Source organism: Garra rufa, chromosome 2, assembly GCF_049309525.1.
Source record: "Garra rufa chromosome 2, GarRuf1.0, whole genome shotgun sequence".
Taxonomy (NCBI): Eukaryota; Metazoa; Chordata; class Actinopteri; order Cypriniformes; family Cyprinidae; genus Garra; species Garra rufa.
Genome location: NC_133362.1, coordinates 5345049 through 5370028, shown reverse-complemented (window position 1 = coordinate 5370028; position 24980 = coordinate 5345049). Strand labels below are relative to the sequence as shown.

General features: G+C 33.0%; 1 protein-coding gene across 1 annotated transcript in view; it reads right to left on the bottom strand.

The window, feature by feature from the left end:
• Window positions 1-4061: 4061 nt before the first annotated feature.
• The window catches only part of lyst (lysosomal trafficking regulator), a 21457-nt gene continuing 538 nt past the window's right edge, over window positions 4062-24980 (bottom strand). Inside the window, exons 2-13 of the mRNA XM_073834552.1 lie at window positions 24742-24898; window positions 20951-21091; window positions 19506-19723; window positions 19101-19331; window positions 17412-17601; window positions 15625-15761; window positions 13508-13606; window positions 11402-11541; window positions 9336-9433; window positions 9034-9190; window positions 8131-8202; window positions 4062-5716 (exon numbers count right to left, since the gene is read on the bottom strand). Coding sequence (XP_073690653.1) covers window positions 5578-5716; window positions 8131-8202; window positions 9034-9190; window positions 9336-9433; window positions 11402-11541; window positions 13508-13606; window positions 15625-15761; window positions 17412-17601; window positions 19101-19331; window positions 19506-19723; window positions 20951-21091; window positions 24742-24898 — 1779 coding nt within the window. The 3' untranslated portion in view covers window positions 4062-5577. The remainder of the gene's footprint in view (window positions 5717-8130; window positions 8203-9033; window positions 9191-9335; window positions 9434-11401; window positions 11542-13507; window positions 13607-15624; window positions 15762-17411; window positions 17602-19100; window positions 19332-19505; window positions 19724-20950; window positions 21092-24741; window positions 24899-24980) is intronic.

Here is a 24980-nt window from a genome sequence, read left to right as displayed (position 1 = left end):
CTGAGAAACTAAAGGAAATGCAAAAAGTGTTGCAACCGTCCCCACTCTCCCCTATCTCCCCAAAACTATATTTCGTAGATGGTTTAGATTTTCTTTTAAAATGCAATTTCTGATTTCTCTCTCATTTTTACCAACAGGCTTGGAAACTGTTATGTGCACAACTTCTCTCCCCACAATGAAATTCTTTGGAATAATTTGTGTATTTGAATCCCTGGAAAAGCTATTTATTGACAAGTGGTCTGACAGAGGTATTGTTTTTGTTTTTGGATTTATTTAAAGATGATGTTACTATACTGAAATATGAAGAATTAATGATTTTGTACAATCTTCCTCTAATGTTTATCCAACAAACTCACAAATTGCTTCTTTTTTTTGATCTCTGCAACTTATGTGTATTCTGTAAAGTTGCATCATTGCAATCAGGTTAAATTTCTTTGGCAGAACTTAATCTGTTATCTATTTTCTTTTATAAAATGTGATTTAAAATTTACACTAAAATAAACATTTCAGTATTTTCTAGCAGTGACCATGAACTTAATTTGTTTTGTTTTGCATTGTAAATGCTTTTATTTATAAATCCAAATTTTTAAAAGCAGATTTTGCTTATTGTTCATTCTCTTAAACTTATTGATGATAACAAGAATAACAAGTTTCTTATAAGGTGTATGATGAGGTGCTGTTTTTTCTTTCCTTTTATGTTATTGTATTTCAATGCAGTGCTGGTTATTGTTGCACTGTAAAACGTTTTCACCAGTTTCAACTTAAAAACCTAAGTTCAGCAGCTGCCTTAAGTTTTGAAGTTAAATCAGCTTAAAACTACAAGTCATTTGAACTTATTACAATAAAAATGAGTTGATATAACTTGTAAATTTAAATGGCTTAAGTTGATTTAACTTAAAATGTTAAGGCAGCTGCTAAACTTAAGTTTTTAAGTTGAAACTAGTGAAAACTTTTTCTTTTTGTCTTGCAATAAAAGACAATTAAACTTAGTGGTACACATTATTTTAAGACTGCAACTAGTAGTGTATAGTACACTGTAAAAAGTTCAGCAGCAGCTTTACCATTTTAAGTTAAATCAGCTTAAAACTACGTCATTTTAACTTCATTACAATAAAAATGAGTTGATTTAACTTAAAATTTTAAGGCAGCTGCTAAACTTAAGTTTTTAAGTTGAAACCTTTTACAGTGTAGAACTAAAATAAAAATGAGCAATATAGACTTAAATAAAGGGTTTGACATCCATGAAACACTTGCTTACTTAAAAAAGTTAGTAAAAACATTTAATCATTTTTTCCCCCCAATATATTGGGAAAAGGTTCTTGTTGTTTCACACTAAGAACAATTTTTTGTTCAAGAACTGAAAGATATTTTGAGGAACCAGAAATAGTTCTTCTGTGATATCGCTATGAAATTCCTCTTTTGGATCCTTTTAAGGCAAGAAACTGCAGGTGAATAGGATAAACAATAAAATTCAATAGTGATCACCTTAAATACCCAGTTGATTGATTACTTTAAATTTTCTAAAATGTTAGGTTTAAATATGCAAATGAGACATTATTTAATGAAATATGTGCTAATTTGCATACATTTCTAGTACAAAAATCTTAAGACTGGATGAATTCAAAATGACATTTTTTGACATATTAGAGTAAAATATTTTTACAAATGGGATTTTGGGCATCTCATTTTTGTCACTCACAATGTTTTACAATTTTTTTGGAGAATAAAATGTATAAAATCAAGCAAATTATACATGAACAAATCCCTCTGTAAAAACCTTCAGGATATAGATATAAATAAAAATGTAAAGTGTGGTGTGTGTAAGTGCTACTGAAGTGGAGATTTATGGCTCAGTGTAGGAGAAAAAAACTCATTTTGAGAAAACAGCCTTTAAAAATACGTATTGTAATTGAAATCTATTGACACAAATAGATAAAGTGCTATAAAAGAAACACTTAACAGTGACTTTTGGATGTTTTCATTCAACTAAAAAAAAAAAACACAAAGGCCAAAATCTCAAAATTGACAGGTGCATGAAAAAAACATCATTTTTGCCTGCAGTGTCTTCCCTTAAGACTATAGAACTGAGTTTATTGGCATATGTTTCCATGAATCAGGGTTTCTGCAGGATTTATTACGATAAATTTAACACTTTTTAAGATCTAGTGAAGAAAATATAAGGGATAAAATGAAGGCCATTCCAATAGGATGTGCTCTCTAAATGTAAACAAGTTCTTTTGCAACACTTCCTCAGTAATTGATGAAAAGGAAATGAGGTAATGATTAGAACAACAAATATCTGTAAATAGGGTTTGAAAAAACTAATTTTTTTTTGAAAGAATCCCTTAATTTAGTCTACATTGCTCAGTTCTTTTCTATTGTGGTATATTCTATATTATTCTGTTTTATAATGCTAATTCTATTACTTGAACTATTAATAGATTTCTATACTGAACTAGTGAATATACATCCATTGCCTCACAAATTGCCATTAGTGAGAATGTTTAATGTTTTTAAAAGTCTCTTAAGCTTACCAATGCTGCATTTATTTGATTAAAAAATACAGTAAAAATTCTGAAATATTTTTTAAATGTAAAATAACTAACTTTCACTGTAATATATGTTAAAATGTAATTTATTCCTGTGATCAAAGCCGACTTTTTAGCAACATTACTCTAGTCTTCAGTGTCACATGATCCTTCAGAAATCATTCTAATATGCTGATTTGCTGCTCAAGAAATATTTCTGGCAACACAATAGTTTCTCAGTAATTCATTAAAATAAAGTGAGTTTATAATTTAAAGATCAAATATCTGCCAAATGGGCTCTGAAAATACACGATTGTATTAGAAAGAATGTATAGATATTTGTATTAGAAAAACAAGACAAGTTTAACCTCATGAACAACCTTTAACTTCCATAGAATCTTTCTATTGTTTTTTATTATTAAAATAATGCATTTAAGACATTCCTAATGTTAGAGAAGATTTCTTTTTTCAAATAAATGCTTGTGTTTTGAACTTTCTATTCAACATTTTGTTTTCGACATTGATAATCATCAGAAATGTTTCTGCAAATCAGCACATTAGAATGATGCTGAAAATCTTGCTTTGATCACAAAAATAAATGACATTTTAAAATATATTACAATGAAAGTCAGTCATTTTAGATTTAAAAAATATTTCACAATTTTTTTCATATTTTTGATTTAAAAAAGCAGCCTTGATCAGCACAAGAGACTTTCAAACACATTAAATAGAGTATATGTTTAGTATATAATTCCATTAGTTAAAGTAATAGAATTTAGAGAAAAGTAACAGAACATAATAATATAGAATATACCACAATAGGAAAGAACTGAGCAATATTATAGACTAAAATAATTCTTTCTAAAACAATTAAGTGTTTTTTCTAACCCCACTGGCAGATACTTGTTCTTTTAATCATGAACTTCATTTGCATCAATTACTGAGGAAGTGTTGCAAACAGAAATATTGTGTATTGTGTTGCCTTCATTTTATTCTTTAAAAAAGGGTTAAATTTATCTGCATGAAACCATATACCAATAAAGGATCTTTATTTTATTCTATATTGCTCAGTTCTACATGTAAAAAGCATCCAAAAGAGGAATTTCATAGCGACACCACAGAACAACCATTTTTAGTTCCCCAAATAATCTTTCAAGTTCTTAAAAGAACCATTTTTCTTAGTTTCAAAGAACATTTAAAAAATCTAAAAAAAAACCTATGTCATATGGTTCCTTTAATAATGAAGAAGTGTATATATTTGTATTAGAAAAGCAAAATTTACATTTTCTGCTCCAATTTAAGAGCTTTTAAGGCTTTAATTTGTGGAAATCCCAGTGAAGAACCTTTAACGTCCATATAATCTTTTCCTTAAAGTGGAAAAAGATTCTTTATTGCATTCAAATGTTCTTTACATAAAAAAAGGTTCTTTTAAGAACTGATCCCTGAAAGATTCTTCCAGTTAAAAAAGAAAAGAAAATGGAAGCTATTTCTAACACTGTACCGAACAAACAAGAGCAACAAACTGAATCAAAATTTCTTGAATATTTATATTTATATTATATATAGGTGACATTTTATTACATATTTCATAAATACAAAAAAAATAGGAAATAAATGTCCCAGCCAGGCCTTGGTGAACATCTCAATCTTAAATTACACAGTTAATTCAACACAAATTCACACGTCTTTCTTTACAAACTCAGTCAACAAGTCGCACGATGACAGAAACATCAATCTCTTTCCGAGGGAACGCAAACATGACAATACTGTGCACGATAATTAGGAGATAAATGAGATGCAAGCATGAAAAACAGATTGAAAAAAAACAAACATATAACCAGGGCTCTGTAAACACTGGATGATTCTCCCAAACTAGTCAACCGTCTTTCTAGATTTGCATTGACTGAATTGCTTCATTTGAGGCTTGATATAAATGGTAGTTTTTTTTTTTTTTTTGGAAAATAATGCAAAACAAAAGAGTAATGCAGGGGAAAAGGTGAAAGCATTCCCTTTCTGGTAAACACTAAAATGTAAGACGAGATAATTAAATTAGTTGTAATGTAAGACTCGTGCTAAGAGGAAATAAAGAGTAGGAACAAAACAAACACAAAGACAGGGAACATTCAGGACTCAAATTCAATTATTTTTCCTCCACGTTTAACGCTGTCGACACTTAAGACTTCACAAGCATCTGATCCTTGTGAGAATCTGGATGTACTGACAGGGATTTAGCGTCATCTTTGTATAATAAACAGGTTGGTTTTTGTTGTAACCAACTGTAATTTTGTCAAAGGTCCTAGAGGTTGATCTGACTACATTTTCTATTGTATCACCAATGTTAGATAATGCTTAAGTGATCAAAACATGCAACATATAACACTAAAAGAGAAAAGAAGAAATTAGAGCATGTTTTTAATCAACTATTATGAATCTGATGTGCCGCACAACCGCCTTTGACATTCGTAAGATCGTCCAGATCAGCAGAAGTGCATTTTATAATGAACAACAAGAACTAGACGTTCAGATTGTGGCTTTCATCCTTGCTTGAGAATAAATATTTGAGCGGCCGATGAGGGAGGAAGTTTAAGAGTTTAAGAAGGCATTGCGTGCAAACATTCATTTCGCCGCTGCATGTCACTCATGCACGAGTTTCATCATGAAGCAGCGCAGATGGACGGTAGTGTTCAGATTTCAGTCTGGTTTGGCTTGGAAAGCAGGATTTCTATTCTCAGGACGGCGACGGGTGGGCGAGACGAGGGACAAAAAGAAGGAAAGGCCTTGGAACGGACCAGATTGTAGCAGCTTTTAAAATCAAACATTACAAATCAAAAACAAACACTACGTGAATCATCAGTCGAAACAAACAAAGAGAAACCAAGCGGGGAAAGACCTGCGCTCGCTCTGCCTCACGAGCCCCTGCTCGCTCCTGTGGCGTTTCGGGGGCGGGTTCTGTGATGATCGTGGGCGGGGCTTTGTGCATGCTGGCTCCTCCTCTTCCCGGGTGAGCGGGGTCGCTCTGGTGCGGGTAAGGGTCCGGCGTGACGCGGGATCAGCCTGCAGCGTAGCTGCTGAGGAACGAGTAAAACATGGGCAGCTTCATGCGCTGCTGGTCTCGACGGCACCACGCGATCACCGTGCCCTCGCTGTTCGCCGTGTAGAGGTGATGTCCGTCACACGAGAATGTGAGACTGAGAGAGAGTCCACAATTCATCATCATCAACCACTTGACACTTACACTACCATTAAATGATTACTCCACTTTCAATAGAAAAATGTCCTAATAGTTTACTCACCCCCATATCATCCAAGTCATTAAAGGGATAGTTCACCAAAATGAAAATGTGATGTTTATCTGCTTACCCCCAGGGCATCCAAGATGCAGGTGACTTTGTTTCTTCAGTAGAACACAAACGAAGATTTTTAACTCAAACCGTTGCAGTCTGTTAGTCATATAATGGCAGTCAATGGGCACCAAACCTTTCAAAGTAAAATAACAAAACAAAAAAAAACATGCACAGACAAATGTGGCTTGTGACATTACATTGATATCCTAAGTTTTTTTGAGAAACTGAACAGTATTTATATCACTATTTAACTCTGATACACAGCAATGTCCAACTGTCCTGAGCACTTGCTCAGCATCCAGGGCTCAGGCATAATATACGCAAACACCAGAAAAAAATGATCGCTGCACACCGTCAACAATTTTACTACGTTTATGGGTGTGTTGATACCCAGCTGAAGAGCAAGCAACCATAACTTAAAGCAATCAGGCTCAGAAGTTGGAAATTGGTAAACAGTCAACAGTCCCGGATGAGTTCGCACAAGCAAACGTTTGAACAATCAGGATAAGCGCAAGTAATTACCATTTTGAATAGCTGCTATACCCACAATCTCTGTGAACTGTGTAAACAATGAGTGTCGTTTACACGCGACAGATCGCTTCCGGCGTTTGCAAATACTACGCCAGAGCGCGTTCACAGGTAATGCACCGGATGCTGAGCTCGCGCTCAGGACAGACGGACATTACTGTGTATCAAAGGTAAAAAATGATATAAATACTGTTCAGTTTCTGAACGTTTCATGTCTTAGGACATCAATGTGTCGTCACAAGCCGCAGGGTTTAATTTGGATTTGTCTGTGCATGTTTTTTTTTGTTTTTTTTTTACTTTCCGCTGCCATTATGACTTAACAGACTGCAACGGTTTGAGTTAAAAATCTTTGTTTGTGTTCTCCTGAGGAAACAAAGTCACCTACATCTTGGATGCCCTGGGGGAAAGCAGATAAACATCACATTTTCATTTTTGGGTGAACTATCCCTTAAATGCCTTTCTTTTTTCAGTTGCATTGAAATTACGTTTTTTGAGGAATACATTACAGGATTTTTCTCTATATAGTGGATTTAAATGGTGCTCAATGAATTGACAGTTAAAAATGCAGTTTCAGTGCAGCTTCAAAGGCCTCTAAACAATCCCAGCTGAGGTAGAAGGGTATTATCTAGTGAAACAATCAGTTATTTTCTATAAAAAACAAACAGTTGTACAATTTATACTCTTTTTCACCTCAAATGCTCATCTTGTCTAGCTCTGCAATGTGCATGCATACTCAGTGCACTTCAGTTCAATACGGTTAGGGTATGTCAAAAAACATGCATCTCATTTTCTCCTCCAACTTCAAACTCATCCTACATCACTGCAGAAGTACTAACCCAGTGTTTATAAATAAATGTGGAAGAAGGGACAAACACCCTTTACAAAAAAAGTAAAATAGCGATGTAGGACAATTTTGAAGTTACAGGAGAAAATAAGACGGGAGTTTTTGGAAATACCCTAACTGTATTGGACAAAAATGCGCAGACTACGCATGCGCATCTCAGAGCTTGACAAGATGAGCATTTGTGGTTAAAAAGTGTATAAATATTTTTTAATTATTTATAATTTAAAGAAAATGACAGATCATTTTGCTAGATAAGACCCTTATTGCTCATCTGGGATTGTTTAGAGCCATTTGAAGCAGCACTGAAACTGCATTTTTAACCTATAATCTGCTGAGCACCATTGAAGTATATGGAGAAAATCCTGTAATATATTACTCAAAAAATAATTACTTTGCAACTGAAGAAAGAAAGACATGAATATCTAGGATGACACAGGAGTGAGTAAATTAGCACTAAATTATTCACTTGTGAAAGTGGAATAATACTTTAAGATTGAAGTCTTTTCTGCTTGCCAAGCCTGCCTTTATTTGATCAAACATACAGTGAAAACAGTCAAATATTATTACAGTTTAAACTAACTGTTATCTATGTGAATATATAGTAAAGTCTAATTTATTCTAGTGATCAAATCTTAATTTTCAGCATCATTACACCAGTCTTCAGTGTCACATGATCATTCAGAAATTATAGTAATGTGCTGATTTGCTGCTCAAGAAACATTTCTGATTATTATCTTTATTACTGCTTGTACTGTTTTAACCATATAAATGCAGCCTTGGTAAACATCATACAATTCATAAGTATTAGTGGTCAGGTGCATGTAACATTTCTAATAAAGATATTAGAATAAATTCATGAGACATCATATGATGTAAAAGTGTTTACCTTATGATAGGCCTGTTGGATTTTGGGAAGGTGATCTCTCTGACTGGCTTCAGGTCCCATGTGCTCCACAACCTGGAATATGACAACAGAGAAGAAGGAAAGAAAGCACTGATGAGAGTCTTCTTAATATATGTGACCCTGGACCACAAAACCAGTCTTAAGTGGCTGGGGTATATTTGTAGCAATAGCCAAAAATACATTGTATGGGTCAAAATTCTTGATTTTTCTCTTATGCCAAAAATCATTAGGAAATTAAGAAAAGATCATGTTCCATGAAGATTTTTTGTAAAATTCCTACTATAAATATATCAAAATGTAATTTTTGATTAGTAATATGCATTGTTAAGAACTTAATTTGAACAACTTTAAAGGTGATTTTCTCAGTATTTTGATTTTTTTGCACCCTCAGATTCCAGATTTTCAAATAGATGTATCTCGGCCAAATATTGTCCTATCCTAACAAACCATACATCAATAGAAAGCTTATTTATTGAGTATTCATATGATGTATACATCTCAGTTTTGTAAAATTTAACCTTATGACTGGTTTTGTGGTCCAGGGTCACATATAGAGTTCAAAAAACAACTCTTTCAACTTTATTTGTAACCACAGTTTATATCCCATTATGCAATAGTTATTACAGTTGACATTATTTGAACTTTTAAATGGTGAGAAGTTGACTACATAATCTCATTCCTTTTTTCATTTTTACACAAATAGTTGTGCATTTGTGCAAATGTTATGCTTGTCAAACTCAACTACTGAACCATGTTTCCAAATGTACTAAAAGAAAAATAATGTTGTATTGTTTTTCTTTAATTAAGAGCAAAAGCGCATTAGTACATCGGTATTTGGTCCTGAATGGTGTAGAGCTGGTGGTTTGATATAAGTGTGTGTTTTACCTGACCACACCGTTCTCCAGTCCGCCTGCGATCACGTTTACGGACACTCCCTCTGGCTGATTGGAGAACGCCACTGAACAGATGATTTCTCGACAGTGAACATGACCAATCAGATCTCCGTTAATCGTCCACAGCCTCAAATCACTTCCTCCACCCACTGCACACACACACAAACAGAAAACAGAAAATTATTACAATTATTCTTTACAAATAGTTGCAAATAGTTTCACCCACTTCAGCAGGTGGTTTACACTGTAATTCAAAACCTAGCAATAAAACACCTACTTCTACAGTCAACCCACCTGAATCACAAACGGTAGCGATATCTCCTGTCGTCTCACTGGCTGACACTGCGTTCACTGGACTCTTATGACCTGTCAGACTCTGTACATAACACAACCTAACACCAAAAACATAATCAAACCATCTTTATTTTCTCATTACTGTGATACAATGAAGAAAAGACTTCAATAAAGTGATTTACTACTACTATGATGTAAAAATACTTTTAATATCCTGAAAATATTGGTGTGGCAATTACTAAGAAACTATTCACAATCAGAAATTGCTAGTAAATTTTCACAAATAATTACAAAGAGATGGCAAGTAACAATGAAATAGTTTCTTTCAAAATTCCAAAAATCAATTTTTAACGCATGATGTATGAAGTAGATTCAATTCAATGATATTTAAAAAATATATATTAACATTCATATGATTATACATTACAGTAATGAGAATTTGAGGGTAAAATGTGTTGTCGTACTTCTAAAATAGGCTTCATTTTCGTCTTGTTTATCTTATAAAATTATTGGAGTGCATTTTACAAGAAAAAACTATTTCTGTTTTTCTACTTAAAAATTTCAGGTTTACACTACCAGTCAAACATTTTTCAACCGTACGATCTTTAATATATATATATTTTTTAAATAAGTACTATATAAAATAACTATTTGAATATATTTTAAAATATATATTTTTTATATTCCTGTGATTTCAAAGCTGAATTTTTAGCATCATCACTCCAGTCAGAAAGCATTCTAATATTCTGATGCGCTGCTCTCAATAATAATAAAAAACATTTATTATTATTATGTTGAAAAAAGTTGAGTAGAATTTTTTCATGTTTCTTTGATGAACAGAAAGTTCAGAAGAACAGCATTTATCTGAAATAGAAATCTTTTCTAACATTATAAATGTCTTTATCATCACTTTTGATCAATTTAAAGCATCCTTGCTAAATAAAAGTATTAATTTCTGTAATTTAAAAGCTGATCTTTGGATCTTAATAATCATCAAAGAATCCTGAGAAAAAAAATGTACTTGACTGTTTTAAATATTGATAATATTAAAAAAAGTTTTGTTTTTTTCTAATAGCAAATCAGCATATTAGAATGATTTCTGAAGGATCATGTGACACTAAAGACTGGAGTAATGATGCTGAAAATTTAGCTTTGATCACAAATAAATTACATTTTAAAATGTGACCCTGGACCACAAAACCAGTCATAAGGTTAAATTTGACAAAACTGAGATTTATACATCATATGAAAGCTCAATAAATAAGCTTTCTATTGATGTATGGTTTGTTAGGATAGGACAATATTTGGCCGAGATACATCTATTTGAAATCAGAAATCTGAGGATGCAAAAAAATCAAAAAGACTGAGAAAATCACCTTTAAAGTTGTCCAAATTAGGTTCTTAACAATGCATATTACTAATCAAAAATTACATTTTGATATGTTTACAGAAGGAATTTTACAAAAAATCTTCATGGAACATGAACTTTACTTAATTTCCTAATGATTTTTGGCATAAAAGAAAAATCAATAATTTTGACCCATACTATGTATTTTTGGCTATTACTACAAATATACCCCAGTGACTTAAGACTGGTTTTGTGTTCCAGGGTCACATATATATTCAATAGAAACGTTATTGTAAATAGAACAGATATTTCAACATTTTACTATTTTTTCTGTACTTTGGATCAAATAAATGCAGGCTTAGTACGCTTCTTTTTGCCTGGTAGTGTAATTCAATGCGTTCCTTGAACTAAACACTTCTTATTTGACTTTCTTTCTAAAATTTACTAGCAAATTTTGAAAACTGTTTCTATACCAAATTCTTTTCAGTGTGCTTTTGATTTTGGTTTTGAAATTTGTCAACTTTAATGTCTTCTCTGTATCTATATTCCTTTAATACATCTTAATATGCATCCCAAACTAGTTGTCTAATAAACCTGGCATTGTTTATGACTAATATTGTTGGAGAAATCACGTTCATCTTTCGAATAAAGGTGCCTGGTGAATGCATAAATGTAATAAATGAAATGTAAAGACTAGAGTGATCCCAGAAGCACAGACCTGTTGAGGTCCCACAGGATGCAGGTCCCGTCTCGACTGACACTGATGAGGATGCTGTAGGGTTTACAGACGAACAGGCCCGTGACCTCTGCCGTGTGGCCGTACAGGTGAACCTGAGTCTCCACCTCCATTTCTGTCGGCTGAGAGAGTACACAGACTTTACCATCCACACACATCTCAATAGAGAATGACTGTAATTACCAGCAAATCTAAAGGGTAAGGGTTTTGCTAATGGCCTCATTAGAGAGCGGATAATGGCCTTAATAAGCAGAAGTGAGCTGAAAGACCGGTTTAACGGATGATTCTGATCTGGTTTTATGGTCCAAAGTACACAAACCACCACATGGCTGTATGTAGAGTGCAGCCAAGCGTTAAATCACCCAAAAATGACATTTAGCACTTTTATTGTGATATTGACAGCTTCTGGACTTGTGAGAACGTTTTTTAGATTATCTCACTTTCATGTACTTTAACTTGATGTACATAAAGAGCTAAAACTAAAAATGAAACAAAAATAATATATACACTACCAGTCAACAGTTTTTGAACAGTAGGATTTATTTTATTTTCTTAAAGAAATCTCTTCTGCTCACCAATCTTGTATTTATTTGATCCAAAAGTAAAGCAAAAACAGTAAAATTGTGAAATATTTTTACTTTTTAAATGAACTGTTTTCGAATTGAATATATTTTAAAATGTAAAATGCAAAGTACATTTTTTAGCATCATTACTCCAGTCAGAAATCATTCTGATATGCTGATTTGATGTTCAAGAAACAATTATTATTATTATCATTATTTAAAACAGATGAGTACATATTTTTCAGGATTCTCTGATAAATAGAAACATATAAAAATCACCATTTATCTGAAATAAAAATTGTTTGTAACATTGTACATTATACCATTCAAAAGCTTGGAGTCAGTATTTTATTTATTTATTTTTTGGGGGGGAATTTTTTTTTAGAAAAATATTACTTTTATTTATCAAGGATGCTTAAAATTGATCAAAAGTGATGATAAAGACATTTTATAAATTACAAAAGATTTCTATTTTAGATAAATGTATGTATTCAAAGAAAACCTAAAAAAAATTCTACTCAACTGTTTTCAACATAATAATAATAATAATAAATATTTTTGAGCAGCAAATCAGAGTATTAGAATGATTTCTGAAGGATCATGTGACTGGAGTAATGATGTTAAAAATTCAGCTTTGAAATTACAGGAATAAATTACATTTTAAAATATATTCAAATAGAAAAAGGTTATTTTAAATAGTAAAATTATTTCAAAATTTTCCTGTTTTTCCTGTACTTTGGATCAAGTAAATGCATGCTTGGTGAGCAGAAAAAACATTAAAAATCTTACAGTTCAAAAACTTATATATATATATATATATATATATATATATATATATATATAAATGATTTCAAAATATATTAAAATACATAATTATTGATATTACATGATAATTCTATGCTTTAAGTAAAGAAAGAATAATGCTCCTTTTTATTTTATTTTTTGCAAATTTTAATTTCATACTTTTGATTACAGGGTAAAAATGAGTTCTTGACTAATTTAAGTTAACTTTTAAGTCTTTACTGCATCTACATCCCTTTAAATCTGCTGTATGAAGACTGTATGAGTGTTAAACCACTCAAAAACGAACATTTTCATGATTTTTGTGATATTTTTGACAGCCCCTGCTTTAAAAAAAAGAGCAGTGTGAACATTCCTCAGAATATCTTCTTTTGCATTTCTCAAAGGGCAAAATCACACAGGTTTGGAACAACACACATGGATGATGACAGAACTGAAATACTCCTAATGTCAGAAAGATTCATTTAAACAAACACGAGCAGCAGAACGGCACCTGCGTTATCAATGAGAGAGCGTTTGAAAGAGCCGTCTGACGCCCAGACTTCAGCCCACCTGTGGGCCGCAGGAAATGTGTTTCTAGGGCAACCGGGAGATGACTAACAAGGCCACTACAAACACTGTGTGTGTGTGTGTGTGTGTGTAGGTGCTCTACAGGGAGTGATAATGGACGTGGGTGGCCGCGTGGGTGGGGGAAGAGGGGGGCCGTGTTGCCATGGTTACGTACCATCGTGGTGGTGAAGCGGTTGCTGTAGGCGGTTATAACTCCACACTGACTGCCTGTAAACAGCTGACAACTGTCCGGCACCCAGGCACAACTAGTCACCTGAGGAGAGACCAGAGAGAGCACAGATTACGGAGAGGAAGACAACACAGCAGCAAACCCACAAATCAAGCACACACCATCTGATGACATAATAATGGATATGGGTGAACCTTTTAAACCCATCAAGACCATGTCTGCCGCATATTTCACCCCAAAATCACAAAAATATTTATTCAACAAAGATGCATTCAATTGATCAAAAGTGACAGTAAAACATTTATAATGTTGTTACAAAAGATTTCCATTTTATTTATCTGTAAAACAAAAATCACTATTTAAAAACAAAAATAATAATAAAAAAAAATAATAATAATAATAATAATAATCAGAAATGTTTTTGAACAGCAAATCAGCATATTAGAATGATTTCTGAAGAATCATGTGACACTAAAGATTAGAGTAATAATGCTGAAAATTCAGCTTTGATTACAAAAATCAATTATATTTTACTATATACTCACGTAGAAAACAGATATTTTAAACTTAAAATATTAATTTACAATTTTACAATGCATTTACAATTTTTATGTTTTTTAAAGAAGCAACATGTTCTTCTGCATATATTTTTAAAATGTAATTTATTCATTCTAATATGCTGATTTGCTGGTCAAGAAACATTTATCATCATCATCAATATTTAAAACAGTTGAGTACATTTTTTAAGGATTCTTTGATGAATAGAAAGACACAAAGATCAGCATTCATCTGAAATAAAAAGCTTTTATAACATTACCATTCAAAAGCTTGGAGTTAGTATAATTATAGAAAAGAAAATATAGAAATGAATACTTGTATTTAGCATGGATGCTTTAAATTAATCAAAAGTGATGATAAAGACATTCATGATATTATAACTTATGTCTATTTCAGATTAATGCTGCTCTTCTGTACTTTCCGTTCATCAAAGAAACCTGTAAAAATTCTATTCAGCTGTTTTCAACATCATAATAATGATAATAATAAATGTATTTTTGAGCAGCAAATCAAAATAGAATGATTTCTGAAGCATCATGTGACTGTAATCAGAAACGAATGAGAAATTTGACTGTTTTTGCTGTACTTTGGATTAAATAAATGCAGGCTTGGTGAGCAGAAGAGACATTACAGTCTTACTGTTCAAAAACTTTTTGTAACTGTTACTAAAGTTGAATTTTTAGCATCATTAATCCAGTCTTCAGTGTCACATGATCCTTCAAAAATCATTCTAATATGCTGATTTATTATTAGTGCTGCAAACAGTTGTGCTGCTTACATTTTTTTTCTTTGATCGATAAAAGGTTAAAAAGATCAGCATTTATTTAAAATAAAAAGGTTTTCCAACAATATTCACTACTGTTTAAAATTTTAGGGTCAGTAAATGTTTATTCTTACCATTTTTGAAAGAAATGAATACTTTTATTCACCAAGGATGTGTTAAATTAATAAAAAGTGATTGCACCATTAGAAAATCTTATCTTTTGAATAAATGCTGTTCTTTTTAACTTGTTATTCATCAAAGAATCCACTAAAAGAATTACAGGTTCCAAAAAATATTTGGCAGCACAACTCTTTCCAACATAATAATTCTAATAATAAATCAGTATATTGGAATGATTTCTAAAGGATCATGTGACACTTAAGACTGGAGTAACAATTAAAAAATTCAGCTTTGCATCACAGGAATAAATTATATTTTAAAGTATATTAAAATAAAAAACATTATTTTATATTGCAATCAAATTTTGCAATATTAAGTTTTATTTCCCTGTATTTTTGAACAAATAATTAAAAAACAATAAACAAGACTTACTGATCCCAAACTTTTGAGCAGTAGTGTATATAACTTTTTATGTATTGGTTTTTTATTTAGGGGTGAAAGATATGTTTTACCTAGATACATTTTAGTGAGGTATGTTTTGTTTTATGAGAGTGGCTTTCAGCAGAGGGTGCTGTGGATGTCTACATATAGCTTCACTAAATGTGAAAAATGTGCAAGCATAGCCTGCATAATGTGTGTTAGTGGCGTTTCTGGCTCTGACCTGGTGCAGCGGTGAGCACTGGATAAAGTTGATGGGCGGCTCGCTCTGTTTGCTCTTCAGACGCAGCATGTTGTCAGTGTAACCCCAGCTCAGAATAGCCGACCACTGTATGTCGGTGCTGTGCATGCTCCTTACACCTGAGAGGCAAGGGGAAAACAGTTGATTTGTACTGTGAGGTGATTTTCTGCGTCAACATATTCACTTCATTTTCATTTCCTCTGGTACTATGGGAACTGTGTTCATTCGTGCGGATAATTGTGATAAGACACAAATGCAGATGCAACAAAGGCACTAGAAACTGGTCATGGACCAAAACACAGTCAAGATTAGTAATTGGCTGATATACAGCAGAGCTGATTATTCACTATTTTCATTTTCTGATTACGGCTGTTGTTTGATAAACCGTGCCTGCTTTTCCTATTAAAACAGAATTTTGAATGAGATGAATAAAGGAAAAAGCAGTAAATACATAATCATGAAAATCAGGAACACTACCGTTTAAAATTTTAGGGACAGGAAGATCTTTGAATGTTTTTGAAAGGAGTCTGAAAATCTTGGATATTGTTACAATTTAAAATAGCTGTTTTCTATGCAAATATACACTGCTGTTCAAAAGTTTGGGATCAGTAAGACTTTTTAAAGAAGTCTCTTACACTCAACAAGACTGCATTTATTTGATCAAAAATATAGAAAAAAACGATAACAGTGCAAAATGTTAGTAATAATGGTTTCTATTCTGAATTGTCATCAGTCATTACTCCGGTCTACAGTGTCACATGATCCTTCAGAAATAATGATTTATTATTAGAATCGTCATTGTTGACAGCAGTTGTGCTAACAAATATTTTTTGGAACCTGTGATGCTTTTTTCAGGATTCTTAGTTAAAAAGAGTTAAAAAGAACAGCATTTATTCTAAATATAAATCTTTTCTAACAATATAAGTCTTTGACGATCAGTTTAACACATCCTTGCGGAACAAAAGTAAAAAATTGTCAAAAAAGGAATAAAAATGTACTGACTCCAGACTTTTGAACAGTACTGTACATTGTTAGAAAAGATTTCTATTTTAAATAAATGCTGTTCTTTTTAACATTTTATTCAAAGAATCCTAAAAAAATCTATCACAGGTTCCAAAAAAAAATTAAGCAACACAATTGTTTCCAGAACTGATAATAAATCAACATATTAGAATGATTTATGAAGGTTAATGTGACACTCAATTCTGGAGAATTGATGTTCACAGAAATAAATTAGATTTTTAGTGTATATTTAAACAAAAGAACTTTGTTTTATATCATAATAATATTTCACAATTTTTTTTTCTGTATTTTTGGTCAAATAAATGCAGCCTTGATGAGCATTAGAAACTTACGTAAAATACATGAAACATTTTACTAACAGTGTATGTTACAATGTAATTTACTCCTGTGATCAAACCTGAATTTTCAGCATTACTCCAGTGTCACATGACCATCAGAAATAATTCTAATATTCTGATTATTATCAATGTTAAAAAAAGTTGTGCTGTTCAGTGTTTTTGTGGAAACCATGATCCATTTTATTTTTCAGGATTGTTTGATGAATAGAAATGTTAAAAGAACAGCATTTATTACAAACTGAATTTTTTTGCAACATTATACGTCTTTACTGTAACATTTTTATCGCTATAATGCATCCGTGCTGAATAAAAGTATTAATTTCTTTCATAAAACCATCTTGCTGACCCCAAACTGTCATGTTTACACATGACGAAGCAGCTATTGTGTGTGTGTGTGTTCTCCTTCACCTTGCTCTTTGCTGTAGATCATCATGAGGCAGAACTTGCGTGAGAGGCCGCAGATGGCACGTGTGGGCAGCGCCAGCAGGGAGCCGAAGTGTTCGCCGTGAGGTTGACTGAAACAGACCACGGGGTCAGGAGCACTGGGGGATCCCACATACTCGCCCCATTTCAAGCCCTTTATCCATGGCAGAGGACTCTGGAAAGGACAGGACAGGACAGGGATTGATGACTTTAAAAGACCAACTGAATAATAAAATCTTTCTCTTCCAGAAGTACCAAGCATTTTCAACAACAAATAGACAAAACCCAAAAAAAAAAAAAAAAAACACTTTAAAGTATGCCTTTTAACAAGGTCCTCATCCTCTGGCCATCCAAAGTATAGATTTTATAGATAGTTTGTTTCTTCATCAGGTTTGAAGAAATGCAACATTCCATCACCTGCTCACAAATGGATCCTCTGCAGTGAATGGGTGCCATCAGAATGAGAGTCCAAACAACTGATAAAAACACCACCACTCCAGTCCATCAATTTCACTTCCAAAACAACAATTTACAGATAATGTCCTTTTTCAGTCCTAAAGGAATGTTTTTTGAGGAAAACATGTCAGGATTTCTCTCCACAGAGTGGACTTCTATGGTTCCCCGAGTTTGAACTTCTAAAATGCAGTTTAAAAGTGGCTCCAGATGATTCCAAATGCAGCTGTAAATGATCCTAGCTGAAAAAGAAGGGTCTTATCTAGTAAAACGTTTTTGTTTTATTTATTTTTTTTATTACAATTTATATACTTTTTAATCTCAAACGTTCCTTTGTAAACAGTTTTTTCCGGTTCAAGACAGTTAGGCTATGTCAAAAAACTCCCAACTCATTTTCTCCCACAACTTCAAAATTGTCCTGCATCTTTTTTGTTAAGGGTGTTTGATCTTCTTTGCATGTTCACTTTGCAAACACTGGGTCGAGACAAGACAAGATGAGCGTTTGAGGTTAAAAAGTATATAAATTGTATTTTTTTTTTTTAAATAACCGACTGTTTTGCTAAATAATTTTCCTCAAAAACATTGCTTTACGACATCTTGGATGACAAGGGGAAGGGGGTGAGTACATTATCTGTAAATATTTGTTCTTGAAGTGAACTTCTCCTTAAACATCTTTTGATGCCAAAAGCTGCATGGTTGTGAGAAACAAATCCAACATTATGTTGTTTTTAACTAAAATATGATTCCAAAATAACACTTTCTCCAGTGAAAAAGTCCATCTCCTGTTGTCTCTAAAATCAAAATCCGCCCACATATTTGCTTAGAGCTGTTTTAAACTGTTTTGGCTTGTAAATGATGCTTCATCTGTGCGGATTTCTCTCCTGATTCCGCATTATTACGAATTATGGACTTAGTTATAAACATCTTAATGATGGATTTGTTTTTTCTTATATACATGCAGGTTCATTTCTCAAGATGTTAACTGATGGACTGGAGTGATGTGGATTATTGTGATGTTTTTAATCAGCCTTTTTTTGACTCTCATTCTGATGGCACCCATTTACTGCAAAGGATCCATTAGTAAGCAAGTGATGGGATGCCACTTTTCTCAAAATCCAAAACCTGAGAGTAAGGACAATTTCAGCAAATCTTCATTTTTGTGTGGACTACTCCTTAAATGTCATACTGAATAATAATTTTAGGGCTGTGTGTTTGACGTACCGGGTAGACGGTGTCTTTGGGCTGCTCGCGGCTCTCTCTGAAGGCGAGCTGCACCAGGAGGCCCATGGCTGCAGGCAGTTCTGCCTCTGACAGGAGTTTGGTTCCGGCTCGGCTGATGTGCGAGGCACTGAACAGCTGTCTGGGTGTTTGTCCATACGTCTTGATCATAGTTTCTAGAGCTCGACGCTGCACAGGGTCTTCAACGGCAGATACGTCCATGCCAAAGTAAGTCTAAAAAGAGAGGGAGTCAAATATTAGTCAAATGCTAGTCCGAAATGGTTCTGTAGAGACTTCTGTACTTTACAAACTTTTCTGTAGATCCAGGACTTTATGAAAATGCAACTACAACTGTATATACGATATATCGTTAAGTGTGCGATAGCTGTACATAATAAGGAATCGTACTGCAGGATGAAAGACATTGATGGCATGGACTGCTGCTTTGCCCTTTTGTTTGAGTCCGAACACCAGGTCAATCCACTGGCAGAGCGTCTGGGAGACTTGATCCGATTCCAGAGCCTGTCTGTGGATGAGGATGAAGAGTCGTGGGTCATTCCTGGCCCACGGCGGCAGATTCACGTGGTTCACCCGCTCGCTGTTCTGCCGCACGCCAAAGTCAAAACCTGCCAGAGGGGAAAGAGGGAAATACCACGCTAACATTAGAAGAGGGAAGATGTGTTCAAATACAATTCTAATGCACTGAACAACATTGTATTTATATGAATATTCACTAGTTACATCTTGAAGATCTAGGTTATTTAAAGGTTATCTCTCTTTTTTGATTTTTGGGGCCCTAAGATGAAATACATGCAGAAGCTCAAAGGTCTTCACAACAATGTGTCAAATAAAAGTTTGGTTTAACTTGAAGAAATTATGACAGAAATATATTACTATTGTACAGTAGAAAGTACTTCAATGTTATTTTATTATCACTGAGATACTATTATCGTTTTTATTAATAGTTTAAAATAGCTTTTATTTTCCATTTTCATTTGAAAGTTTTATTTCATTTTGTTGTGTCATCATCATTTTAGTAGTTTTTTTATGTTCATATAGTTTCAGTACATCAATTTAAACTAAGTTAAATTAAAAATTTTGCATTTGCAACTAGCTTTTTAAATTATCATTTTATTTTATTTAATTTGATTTTATTTAAAGCTTTTTATTTATTTTTTATAGTTTTAATTTTTAGACTTTTTTTTAAGGGTTAACCTCTGTCGTCTGCCAAAAAATTAAATACATTTTCATTTGATTACATTTTAAAATATTATTTAAGTCATATTACTACAAAAAATCTAAATAAATGATTAAATTATTACCATTTTATGATTTAAATTGATTGAACATTTTTGGATTATTTAAATCATTAAAACAGAAACCAGAAAATAGAAATTGAGAAAAAATAAAATGGATTTCATGGGGCCCCTTAACAGTAGTTAAATTGAATACATTTGATGTTTCAATTAATTAGACATGCTTTTTGAATTCAGAATTCAGAAAAATTAAATTGGAAAAAGCTGAACTTTCATTTGATTAAATTATATAAGATTAGCTACAATATTAATGTTTAATGCTTTCTTTTTATTAACACCATTTTGAAAATACGTTTGTATTAAATCAAAAATTCAGAAAAATTAGACAAAATAAAATTTCTTGGGAATAAATGTTTTATTAATTTAATTGATACAACATGTTTTTTTTTTATTATTATTATAATTTAAATAAACCATGAAAATGGAATATGGCCAAACAATTAAGACTGATTTCATAAAGCCTTAATTTTCTTCATGTTTCTTCAAGTTGGTTGCTAAAAGAAGAGGTAAAGAAATCCAAGTATAAAAGAAGCCCACCTTCTCTGTTGACCAGAAACTCAGGCAGGTAGAAGAACTCTGGGATGAGCTCTTTGACATCCGTCATGGATTCGTAAGATGACAGACGCCACGTGGTGTTCATAGAGTGGAACGTTCGGTCAGGAATATCAAAGCTCTGGTCTGCGAGACACACAAAACCTTTCATTAGTTTCTTGCATATCCTGATATGGATAAACCAACCAAGCTAAAAATAGACAGAGAAAGAAGCAAAGACGAATAAAGAGGCTGGATGAAAGGCCTGATCATCTTTCTGAGGCTAATGCATGGAGCGTGAGACTTCAGAAAGGCCCTTTTCAATGACAGCCTTTAAAAGCATCACACTGACATGTTTGAACACCTCGCTGCGAATGCAGGAAACGCAGGTGCTGTTAAATATTTAAAAAAGTAGCGATGCAGAATCCTAATTATGATGCTGAATAAACTCAACGAGCTGCAGCTGTATAAGGCTGTCATGCAGAGTTATGAACAGACAACAAATCGCGCATTCAGTCTTTATTAAGGGACATAAAGTATTTGATTTCACGTTGCAGAACTTGCGTTTTCTTGATTTTGCAAGCTAATTAAAACATAATCAAAATGCTAATATTACGTAATGAGGTACGAAGGCTGTGCTAAAAAATTATAGTAGGCTCAACACAGCACAGTGATTTTCCATATTAAAATGTTTAGTAGTACAAATATCAATAATAGATCAATATTGCCATTTATTAACCCTGTAACGCCTGACATAATAGTGCTTTTAATAATCCTTTTAAAAAAATCTATTTTGAACAGTTTATTGAGGTTTGCATGTGTGTTTTTGTTGACTACCGTATTTGATACATCAGGCTTTTATGGCTCATAGAATATAATGCAATTAGAAAATAGAGGAAAAATCAGCTTAATATTATTCAGAGACTCAAAAATATGCAATTTGGTCCTGATGCTGACTTTTATATGGACAAAAAAAATGATGAAATTCTGATGCTTGTGATGTAAATCAATGAGATCTTTATAACAGTATAGCAGATCCTTACATAAATTTATATAAACATCAGTTTTCACTCAATATCTAGAAAAATCCATAGTAAAATGAGATTGAAATGATCCAAACATACAATGCAATGCAATCTGATGATGACTGAAAGATGAACAAATAAACGTTCCTCAAAAGATGTGCACTGTAAAAATGCCTTTCTTACTTCGATTTTTTGTCTTGTTTGCAGCCAAAATATATATATAAAAAAATTCTTAAATCAAGAAGGATTTTCTAGACAAGTAACAATTATGGTCTTGTTTTCAGAAAAAAACAAGTCAAAATGAATTACGTTTTTTTTGCTTGAAACAAGCAATGAAAACAATTTTTACACTTTGCAGTGCACATCTTTTAACCCTTATGTGTTGTTGGGGACGTTTTCGTCCACTGAGGGGTGCTGAGAAATCTTATTTTAACACATATTTTAAGAAAATGCTTTGAAATTTTTCAAAAACTCAACCGTATGCTCTGGGCAAATTTACTACCCTCTACCTTATGTTTGTGGATGAAAACATCCACTAAGTTAAACTGCTGTAAAAATTTAACAGATAATTTTTTTTTTTTTGCATAAATCTCTTAATCAACCTCAATCCTGATCAAAACTACCAAATCTTTTGAAAAAAATTCAGGATTTTGACTCTTTAATTGCCAAGTTCATAAATGATGTCATCATGTCAACTGATTTTGGAAAAAAAAAACACACAAAATAACTTATTTTCGATATAAAAGGTAATTGTGGACTGGGTTTTTTTTTTTTTTTTTTTTTTTTTTTACCGTTGTAACAGTCTGGGACATGTGAAAGATTAGTAAGAAGATTGGCTTTCATGCATTGTTAGTTTTGGCGCAGCATCAGATTTTCATTTTTTTCTCCCTCATTTGTTGTTCGTGGCTGTTTTTGCCCCATTGACTTCCATTATAACCACATTTTTTGATTGCAAAGCCATGACACCATGTAATGCTGAATTCTTGATTGTTTGTGGTTTTCCCTGTTGGGAAGAGGTAAAATTTGTAAATTTTACTGTTGAATATCAGTTGGCCCCATTAACCCTTTAGATAGGCCTTTGCAAAAAAAAAAAAAAAGCTTAGTTTTACATAGAGTTCTATGGAGTATAACGGCATATTATAGTGTGCGTGCGTGCGTGTGTGTGTGTGTGTGTGTGTGTGAGTGTGTGAGAGTGTGAGAGTGAGTGAAAGTGTGTGAAAGTGTGAGAGAGACCTTTGTGCACCTTAATACGTCTGAGAAAATCAAAACAAGCACAGCAGCTCAAGGAACTTATGTTTTTGTTTACCATTTAGTTCTGAGAGCTGAGGTGCTTAATTTGATTTTCTCAGAGATGTATCAAGGTGCACAGAGGTCTCTCTCACACTCACAGACACTCACACACACACACACACACACACACACACACTTTCACTCACTCTCACACACACAACACACACACACACACACACACGCGCGCATGCACACACGCACGCACACACGCACGCTATAATATGCCGTTATACTCCATAGAACTCTATATAAAACTAAGCTTTTTTTTTTGCAAAGGCCTATCTAAAGGGTTAATGGGGCCAACTGATAATCAACAGTAAAATTTACTAATTTTACCTCTTCCCAACAGGGAAAACCACAAACAATCAAGAATTCAGCATTACATGGTGTCATGGCTTTGCAATCAAAAAATGTGGTTATAATGGAAGTCAATGGGGCAAAAACAGCCACGAACAACAAATGAGGGAGAAAAAATGAAAATCTGATGCTGCGCCAAAACTAACAATGCATGAAAGCCAATCTTCTTACTAATCTTTCACATGTCCAAGACTGTTAAAAAGGTAAAAAAAAAAAAAAAATCCAGTCCACAATTTCCTTTTATATTGAAAATAAGTCATTTTGTGTGTTTTTTTTCCCCCCAAAATCAGTGACATCATTTATGAACTTTGCAATTAAAGAGTCAAAATCCTGAATTTTTTCAAAAGATTTGGTAGTTTTGATCAGGACTGAGGTTGATTAACAGATTTATGCAAAAAAAATTCAAAAAAATATTTATCCGATACATTTTTACAGCAGTTTAATTTAGTGGATGTTTTCATCCACAAACATAACGAGAGGGTAGTGATTGTGAACAATGCACAAGGGTTAAGTAATGTTTATTTGTTCATCTTTCAGTCATCATTAAATTGCATTGCATTATATGTAAGGAAAGCATTTTTTGTAGTGCGAGATGTTTTGGAGGCTTGGGAAGATCATTCCTCCGCTGAGGAACACAGAAAGTAAAGCTTCTGGAAAAAAATGTTTCTCAAAAGATCCTGATGATCAGATTTGAGGCTGATTTGTCTAAAAAAGGATTTCATACAGAACCAAGTAAAGCCAAGCTGCTTCAGTCCAGTAAGTGTTCATCTGCAAATATTACTTCTTATGTTTCCTTTATAAAATCAGTAAAGATTTGACAGCAAAAAAACTAATGTAGCACGAGCCGAAGGTTAATATTTGTCCAATTGTACTACCTTTGACTTGATAAAAAGTCTAAATCAGATCAATCCGATGACAAAAGACATAGATTAGATGGAGTAGATTGTGTGTGAAAGGTTTTTCCATAAGGTTAAATATCATTTCTTGTTTAAAAAATAGTGTGGAAATATTTTTAACTTGATTCTTACTGCTTTGGTTTTTACATTAAATATATCGAATCTGCATTGAATGGATTTATGTATGTAATGTTTATGAATGTAATGTAAATCATTTTAAAAACCTGACCTTGATAGGCCAAAAACATCTTGGTGAAGGGAGGCAGCCGGACGAGGAAGTGAAGGACGGTGCCGCTGTTGGAATAGTGAGAGCCGTAGTGATAGGGCTGGACGGGTGGCATGGGGTCGTCCTCTCTCTTACCCTTCCTATACTCCTCCTCCAGATACTGTGAAGGAAATCAATGTTAGTTACACTTACACACACCTAATGATACATTAAACATGGAAGCTCATTAAGCAGTAATGCAT